The following is an 8,958-nucleotide window of genomic DNA, read 5'->3' as shown; positions in this document are numbered from 1 at the left end:
GAAATGTTCCTTTGACTTTTCTTTTTAATCATCCTTTTCTAATTTGAACTTTTACTTGGCATTTTAATTGTCATAATTATAGACAAAAACGTAGTTTGGTTTATTTGGTGATTTATCTTTTCCTTGAAATGATTTGTCTTCATCGAGAGACTTTGGTCTTCTTGATGTTACTTATGTAAATAATCTCCGCCTATGACTTTTTAAAATCTTCCATCTCGGGCGCCCCACGGCTCAGCCATCTACTGCTGATTTCTTGGCTTGATCCTATTATTTTATTTAACATTTCATCAGACATCACAGCTTGAATTCAACAACACCATTCCAAGAATGTCTTGTTTTTTTCATCATTAGTGAACGTAACCATGACTACAGCGAATCATACCCTCGACATGACTCGCACACAGGACGCAGCCGTTCTCCTAATTATAACCACTAACGCTTATGGGTCAGACGCACATGCATAGGAGGAAAACACTTGCAGTTTCACGCAATACATGTATGCGATCACACACCTGTTAATATGGTCTCCCACCTTCTGCAATCATCAGATATGACAGGGGGGGTGGAAGGAAGAAAGGAGGGCAGAGATCTGAGTCAGGCCTTGCACCTCATCGCAAGGTAAAGTAGGATGAGGGTAGGCGGGATTCAAACTTGTTAACCCATTAATCAGTAAGTCCACCGACATGACGTTTTCACACGTTTGTGTGTCATATGCCGGCATATTTAGCGTTGTTATAACCACACAGTCGATGGAAATGACTACAAAGACCTAAAACTTTGCATGCAATGCTCTGTGTAAATTGGATGAATCGCGCTGACTCTCTTTGTTGCAGGCGGGCTCGTTTCAAGCGCTCCAACAGCGTGACGGCAAGTGTGCAGGCCGACCTGGACCCCGAGGGCTTCCCAGGGCTCGGCGTCACCGTGCCAACACAAGACAAGAGCCTTCAGTTCGGCTGCTCCTTCCAAAGGCACTCGTCGGAGCCTGAGTCTGCCAGCCAGTACACCGAGAGCCATCGAACGGTCCACACACAGGGGCAGTGGGGCTACAGGGAGGTTAGGAACTTAATAATAAAAATGACTATTATTATATAATAAAATCAACTTCAAGTGACATGAATCTAATATTAAATTCTTGTCTGATATACCCAGTGCAAAAATGTCCTCATCTGCTTGCAGGACTTTGTCCAAAGTGGCTACACCGCTGATGTGTGTCCAGCAGATCCACGGCCGCACCAGCACCCTCACTTGCCACCACGCTCCCACTCCCCTCTGCCCATCACATCAGAGCGAGCCTGGGCAGGAACACCATCACTGGAAGGCCCACGCAGTTTGCCTGACTCAGGGCGAGCTACGCCATGCATGAGAGATGGAGAGTTCTTTTTACGACTGCTGCAGACGGAGGTGGAGAGGATGGAGGGCTGGTGCCAGAACATGGAGAGAGAGGCTGAGGAGAATGAACTGCCAGAGGAGAGTAAGTCTACAGAGGGAGCTGGATTGGAACAATGAACAGTGAATCATTTTGGAATCCTAAAAACTGTGTATGCTTCTTCTTCTTCTTCTTTTCAGTTCTTGAGCTGATTAGAAATGCAGTTGGCAGCGCACAGATGCTCATGTCTCAGAAAGTCCAGCAGTTCTTTCGCCTTTGCCAACAAAGTGTGGTATGTGTTTGCATGCAGAATCAAAACAAAACACATTCAATGTTTCTCCTTAACCACCGCTAAGAAAAATTGGTTTAGATGCAAAAACACAAACATTTGTGCTGCGTAGCATTTTCCTTTTCTTGAAAATCTTCAGTACTCACTCCCAGTGTGTCACATCTCTGCCTGCTCAGGAGCCCGCAGCATATCCTCAGCCCACCTCTCAGGACCTAGCAGGCTTCTGGGACCTGCTGCAGCTCAACATAGAGGACGTCAGGGTCAAGTTTCAGGACCTTCAGAGGCTCAAGGACTCTGGTTGGAGGCTCCCAACTGAAAAGAAGGTGAGGGGCCCCAGGATCCAAATGGGCTTGGTTTCTCGTCAACCACGCCCGAGGCTAAAATGGCAGTGTGCAGAAGAGTAGCACAGATGGTCGTGCCCTCCAAACCTTTGCAGGCGGTGAAAACACATAACGCAGCGAAAGAAACTGAGCAGTAAAGTTGTGCACTGCTGAAAATGTTTTTCATTTGTGATAAATATTAATTTTAAAAGAAAGTAATTTTCCATTGCCACTACAGTAGTTAGACTACTCACTAATCAGCTACATTATTTGTGATAACAAACTAACAAGTGCTTCTCCCTTTTTCTTGTTATTTCCACATCGTTGTGGTGTTTTGTTTTGTTTTGTTTTGTTTTGTTTTTTTTTTACATTTTGTTTCAATTCATTCTATCTGGTGCCACTGCATGCTCTAAAACTTTCATTTTTTTCCTCCATCTTTTTACTTGGTTCCTTGAATGTTTTACACATTTTGCATGGTATTTCTTTTCTACCGCCTCACAACTCGACCACCCGACACCAAAAAAAAAAATTGCTGTCTACTCACTTCCTAAATGTCTCATCATCAAATGGGCCAGGAGGACAAGAAACTTCCTCCGCCATTACCAAAGAAGCCAGCGGGTGGCGTGAGTGGCAGCCTCCGGGCCGACAGCATTGGGGAGGTGGGCGGCGGAGTTGGACCGGGGGGCCTGGTGGTTCCTCGTGTGGGTGGTCACACTTTACCCATGAGAGAGAAGTCACTGGACCTCGGCGAGCGTCAGAGGACAGAAGCGAGGAGACGGCTGCTGCAGACCAAGAGAACGGCCTCGTTCAGGCAAAACTCAGCCACAGAGAGTGCTGACAGCATAGAGATCTACATCCCTGAGGCTCAGACTCGACTCTAAATACAGCTTACTGCGGGTCACGGCTCTTCATGTGCGAGCCGCCCCTCAACATTTCTGTCCAACACCAATTAATTATACCTTGCTCATCGGCCACAGCTGGCATTTTAGTGTTTTGAAATCCACACCTTACAGACCCAGTTGTTCACAGCAGATACTTGTTTTTTATCGTTTGGTTCATCCCACAGTCGATTGCATACCACTCTGCACCGGTAGTAGCCTGGCGAAGGTCCACGCTGTAGTAGCATGCCTGTGCGTGTTCACCTTCCACTTTTTTCTTCACTGAAAATAAAGGGCTGAGCATTGCATAGAACCTCTGAGAAAACATCCCCGAGAAATCAGAATCAGTTTGTGTAAAATGCTGTAAAGTTTATGATTCTCCACAACACACATTAATGCTTTAGTTTTTCAGCCAGTGTGTATGAAATCTTAGAGACGACTTCGCCGCCATCACCATTTAAATGCCATAGCAGTCAAATGCCTTTCGAAGTTGCAGCCATCCAGGTCATTGAGTTGGGTTGAAGACGTTTAGCTCTGAAAGGAGAGTAACTAGACATTTTCAGCCTGTATAGAACCCGAGAACCGAGCCAATGGCCTAAATATCTGAATTTTCTCTCTCTTTCAATCATCACATCATTGTATGTGCAAATTCTATTTGGATATAGTTTACAAATTCGTCTGCCGAAAGGAGCAGTTTAATTCCACAGCTTTGACAGATAAGGAGCATTAAAGTCAGCAAGGCAGAAATGAAAGAGAGACAAAACGCTGTTATCTCTTTGTGGTGTGAAGTTTCAGGGGTGGGGTCGCTGTTTTTTTTTATAGGATTATATCTTGGAGGCTTTTCAGGACCCTCTAGTGACATGTCCTCTATTTCACTGTGAGACTGTTGCTCCACCATGTGGTCAATTGGAGACCCACGTTGACAATGGTGGTGCATTTGGTTGTTTCAGCCTCATTTTAGAGGAAATGAACAGATTCCGGGATGAAACAGCCATGAAAGATTTTGTTTTCTTCTCTACTTGTGTTTTAGCCTGGAAATTGTGGTTTTGAGTGTTATTTTCACGGTGTGCTTTCATATTGAAGAAGACCACCAACTCAGAAGAAAGTGCTGACACCCATCCATGATATGATGAAGTACAGTCCTCCCAATTTTCCAACCTTTCCAAAGAATCATCACAGAGGGAAATTATACAAAAAAAGAAAAGAAAAGAAAAAGAAACTAAACATTAAAATAATAAGGTACATGTATTATCACAAGTGTTTTCCTATATGTTTTTACTAGGCTCTCAAAAACAGAGGTCTCCAATTTTTCCATTATGTAACAAAGGAAAAGTGCATGAATTTAAAAGTCACCATAAGGGTTTGGCACATGAGTTTACCCCATGTGCCAAACCCTCTCGTGTACCTGTACTTTTCTTGTAGGAAAAAAAAATATATATATATATGTAGAAGAACAAAAGAAATGCATTAATATTATGCTGAAAGCTTCAGGCTCGTGTTCTGTTCACTTTAAATGAAGCTCTCCAAAGACTTTTATTATGACAAGCGTCTGGACTTGTGACAATTCAATGCAAGAATCTGGTCTTTTAAATAATAAATAGAATAATATACTATGTCAGTTTTTTTTCCGTTACGAGCAAAACCTTGAACGCCCCCGTTATTGGGGACCTCTGTTTTAATCCATAATGCGTGGTGTTCCCACTGAGCCGTAGCATGAGTTTGAAAGTTTTATCATTGGCAAATCTATGTGAGAAAACATATTTAATACCAAACTACTTTGTACGGTTGTTTTTGCATTAATGTGTGTAGTGTGGGTGTCACGGGGTCGTACAGAACACGTGACGAAGCCTGATGAATATTGAAAAGTCCAAATCAGCCATTTTAAAGACTACAAAGAAAGTCCTTTCAGCATGACTTGTTGATTTTTTTTTCTATAGAGTTGAACAGAATGTGTTGGCAAATGGGAATATTTTAATGGAGATGTATATTTTATATTATAATCTACATTTCTAGATTAGTAGAGACTATTGACTACAATATATGTACAAAAAAGGCATATATCAAATGTGAAATACTACAGTATTACAAAAAAAAAACAAGATTAATATTGTACATAATTTCAGCTGTGTGACATATCCATACTCGGTGTATGTGGAAAAAGAAAAAAAGATTTCAAAAGATTATTCTTAGCTTACGTTTGTGAGTGCTGGGTCAGGTTCACAGGGTATAACTGGCAACAGTGGTAATTGCCAAGTTTGATCCTCCTTAGATTTACTGTATATCTATGTGTGGTTCCAACAATGTGTAGATGTACATGTACATGTACACTGCTGTATCCCCTTCCTGTATCATCGCCCTCTTCAGAGCAAACGACATGTGCCTAACCAGCTCTCTGTGGAGGTTTTCCTTTTGACACAGTTTATACAGACATACACATATTCATATATATTCATATATATATTTCCATATGTATACAGTATATACACAACACAGATGAGAGGAAGTGTATGTAAATAGAAACTTCAACTCTGCATCAACCCGCAGAGGAACACTGTAAAGAAAGAAAACCTTTTATCCCCCTGCCACACTATCCTCCGTCTCCTTCACTTCCACTTGCAATACACACATCGAAATTGTCGTGAATGCATGTTTTGTGACAAATTTAGCAGAAATCTCATTTTAACGGATGAAGGTTCGAGCACATTTTGTAGCCAACTTTTTTTGTGACCGAAAAAAACAAACAAACATTTGTTAAGATTTTAGAACGAGTCGTTTCTTTGTACAAAAACAATGCCCTCCGAGGACTGTAATACTGGCGACATTGAAACAGAGATCAGTGTTTCAACTTGAATTTTGACAGAACAATGTACCAACCTCCATGTAACGTGAGCTGCCCTGTCTATGGAAGAAAAAAAAACAAAAGGGCTCAGAAGCAGACGTGGTTTTCCGTTCATTTTGCAGCAGAGCGGGCTGCAGCGCAGCCTTTTATCCCCTCATCCTCGCTCCTGCGTTATCCTCAAACTTGACAACATCTCAGTGGTGTATGAAAAAAGCACAAAGACCTGCTTTTATACTGTTAACTCCACTGTGAAGGACTCAACTCCACCCTGGAAATCCTCACACCTACACGCAACCCGATGGTAAAGTCCATCCATTTTGGCCTTGAGAGGACACCGAGGATCGGGGGACGGCTTCGATGAGATTTATCAACAGTAGCAACTTCTTCTACTTCAAGTATTTGGTGACTTTCTCCTCTAAACTACAGCTCATATGTTGAGGTGTTTAGCCAACCACCTTGCCTTGATACAGGTCCATTACAAACACAGTTTTCTCGCTTGTGATTTCCATACATTTGGTTTCTGTATTTGAGCTATTTATCTGTCAAACTATATATGTGCACACTATATAACCACTGTAACAATAGCACCTGGGCGTGTCAATGTATAAACATGATCCTTAACCACTCCAACATGCCGGACAGCAAACACGGACAGCCTGACAGACGCGTCGGCTCCAAGTACCTCAGTTTCTATCGACAGTGTTTCCAACTTCTGACCCAGACCTCTGTCCTCAGGGCTTTCTCTTGCATCACACAACCAACGGACCCTGAGAACACAGGACCGGAGCTGTCTCACAGGAATGTCTACACTATCTGGACAATAAGGGTGAGCAGCTGTTGTTGAGTCCAGTTTCCCTAGTAGCTATTTTCAGAAATTGTAGTGCAGATGGGTAAGGGAGGAGCAAGAGGGGGGCGCAAGGTCAACTGTAGCCAATATGTGTGCAATGTACTGTCTGTCAGGTCTCTGCAACAATGGGTATTTGGAGGAAGGATGGCAAGGCAGCATGTGTGAGTTTGAGTGTCACAGTGAAAAGGCAGAGCTGCTCTGGAGGCCAAACTAAATTGGATGGAAGAAAACACTTCATTAACAATAATGAACAAATAACTTTTAAATAACAAAGTCAAAGAGGGGAATAGAGCCATACACATCAGCAGACGGCTTCTCTTTGACATCAGGTGGACTATTTCCAAAGCACAATGTATGACTGTTGTAATCTAGTACTTTTGTGCTTAGACCAGTGGTTTTTAATTATTTTCTGTCACCCCCCCATCCCCCCCCCCGAGCCACCTTGAGGACAGAAATGTACACTGTAGATGCTTAAAATATCAAAAAGTATTGATTTCAATTTAATGCCAAACTTGAGCTCCTTTTCATAAAAATAACATTACAATGAGAAATTAGCAGCCATATTTACTGTCACTTTTTGTATTTACTAAAATCCTAAATAAATAATACACGTTAAAGAAATACATTATTCTTTAATCTAATCGTACATAACTATAACGGTGGGTTTTTTATTAACGTGCCTTTAAAGTCACAAGTAATCTTTTTACTTTAAAAATATTTGACTTCCTCTACTCAAAGTCAACAGTTTGCTCTTCCACCGCCTCCAGAGCAGCTCTTGCCCATCAGGTAATTTAACTGAGACTCCAGTGTGCTTTCAGTGCTAAGTTTAAATTGCGTGTGTGTGTGTGTGAATGTGCACACTCATTACAATTGTAATGTTGCTGTATACTACACACCATGGGGGTCAGAGACATCAAAGCAATTACTGTGTAATTAACAAAATCTAAATAACCCTGCCGCCCTCGTGTTTACAGGACTGTACATACATGTTGCCAGTGAACATTGCTCTTTCATATGTGACATATGTTGGTACTGCAGAATTATTGTCAGTATGATTATTGCCATTGAAGGATTTTCATTTTGCAAACACTTTTATTGATATTATCAACGGTGTTGCCGAATCTAGCCATGGGTGAAACATGGTTTTGTAGTGAAGGGCAAGTCTTGTGTACATTCAAAACAAATGGACTGAGTTTGAAAATGACAAAAAGAAACACTGATGAGTGTAAGAACTGATGAAGAAGATCCAAATGTTAGATTTGTTTCTCCGTTTTCGAGTCTTGTTTTTGCCGAGGGACACATATAGTTGATATCAAGCTGATCCATCCTCTCTGTATTCGGCTCATTTCAGTAATGTAGCAACAAAAAATCTGACCTTTGTTCTCTCTTCCTACTCTCTTTCCTCTAACCCGTGGTCACCACCATTATTTTGAATCAAACGGGTCTTTTAGCTTAGCTTTATTTTTGTTTTGTTTTTTTTAAAGACATTTGAGTCGGTGCCAAGACAGTACACTGTACATAAGGACAGTTGATGTGTTTGCTTTTCCCCTTCACAGGGAGATGACCGGAACATATAGCAATAGCGATGCCATAGATGTGAATTTGTTGTTCCACGAGGCCACTGGTGGATAGAGGTGATGCATGACTTTTTGAAAGGTGCAGCGGAGGAGGTTGCACAGTGCGGAAATCACAACTCTTTGTTGTGCTGTGGTTCACATTTTGTACATACAAATTTATTTATTGACCTTGTATGTGTTAATGGATCTAGATGTGTCACTAGAGCACGTCTTGAGAGTGTTTTAGCCCAGAGAGATGGCGCACTGTGACTTGGTTTACCCCAACACAGAATGTAACACTGTCAACATTGTCAAAACATTTTTTAAATGGCTAATATTATTACTATTAATATAATTATTATAAAGCTATTTTAGCGAGTTAAACTGAAGTTTGTGTTTCCCTTGTCTTTCTTTGGTGTCATTTTTTTTACTTGGACACACAACAGCCACACCTGTTGGTAGCAATGTAAACACACACACGTCGCAAATGGACACACAGAATCCAAAAATGTCACAGATGTTATGATAGTTAGAAGTGAAACCCATGGACCTAATGTCTGTGCATTGCCCCTAAAGAATGTCTAAAACTTTCATAAAGAGCACCAACAAAGGGTTTTTTGGAAAAATCTAAATCTGCTATTTGGCAGAGAGGTGGAACATTATCAAAAATCTATACGCATGGAGCTACCAAAATAACCTCTTGCAGCAAAACACATTAAGATCCATGAGCAAATATTTTTCAAATGAGCAAAAAAGAACAAAAATAGCCGTGTTGTCTTTTAGTGACTGGGGATTACGTGACAGTGTTAAATATTTTCTTGAAATACATTTAAATACTAAATATGAAGTCACTTCTACCCAAA

At 41.3% G+C, this 8,958-nt stretch overlaps 1 protein-coding gene across 1 annotated transcript in view; it reads left to right on the top strand.

Moving 5' to 3' along the window:
* The window catches only part of dlgap3 (discs, large (Drosophila) homolog-associated protein 3), a 15,229-nt gene extending 9,389 nt beyond the window's left edge, over nucleotides 1-5,840 (top strand). Inside the window, 5 exon segments of the mRNA XM_025065118.1 lie at nucleotides 832-1,053; nucleotides 1,177-1,471; nucleotides 1,567-1,658; nucleotides 1,832-1,978; nucleotides 2,551-5,840. Coding sequence (XP_024920886.1) covers nucleotides 832-1,053; nucleotides 1,177-1,471; nucleotides 1,567-1,658; nucleotides 1,832-1,978; nucleotides 2,551-2,856 — 1,062 coding nt within the window. The 3' untranslated portion in view covers nucleotides 2,857-5,840.
* Nucleotides 5,841-8,958: the final 3,118 nt, after the last annotated feature.

This window comes from Cynoglossus semilaevis, chromosome 18 (assembly GCF_000523025.1).
Source record: "Cynoglossus semilaevis isolate Cse_v1.0 chromosome 18, Cse_v1.0, whole genome shotgun sequence".
Lineage (NCBI taxonomy): Eukaryota > Metazoa > Chordata > Actinopteri > Pleuronectiformes > Cynoglossidae > Cynoglossus > Cynoglossus semilaevis.
This window is presented reverse-complemented; position numbering and strand designations above follow the sequence as displayed.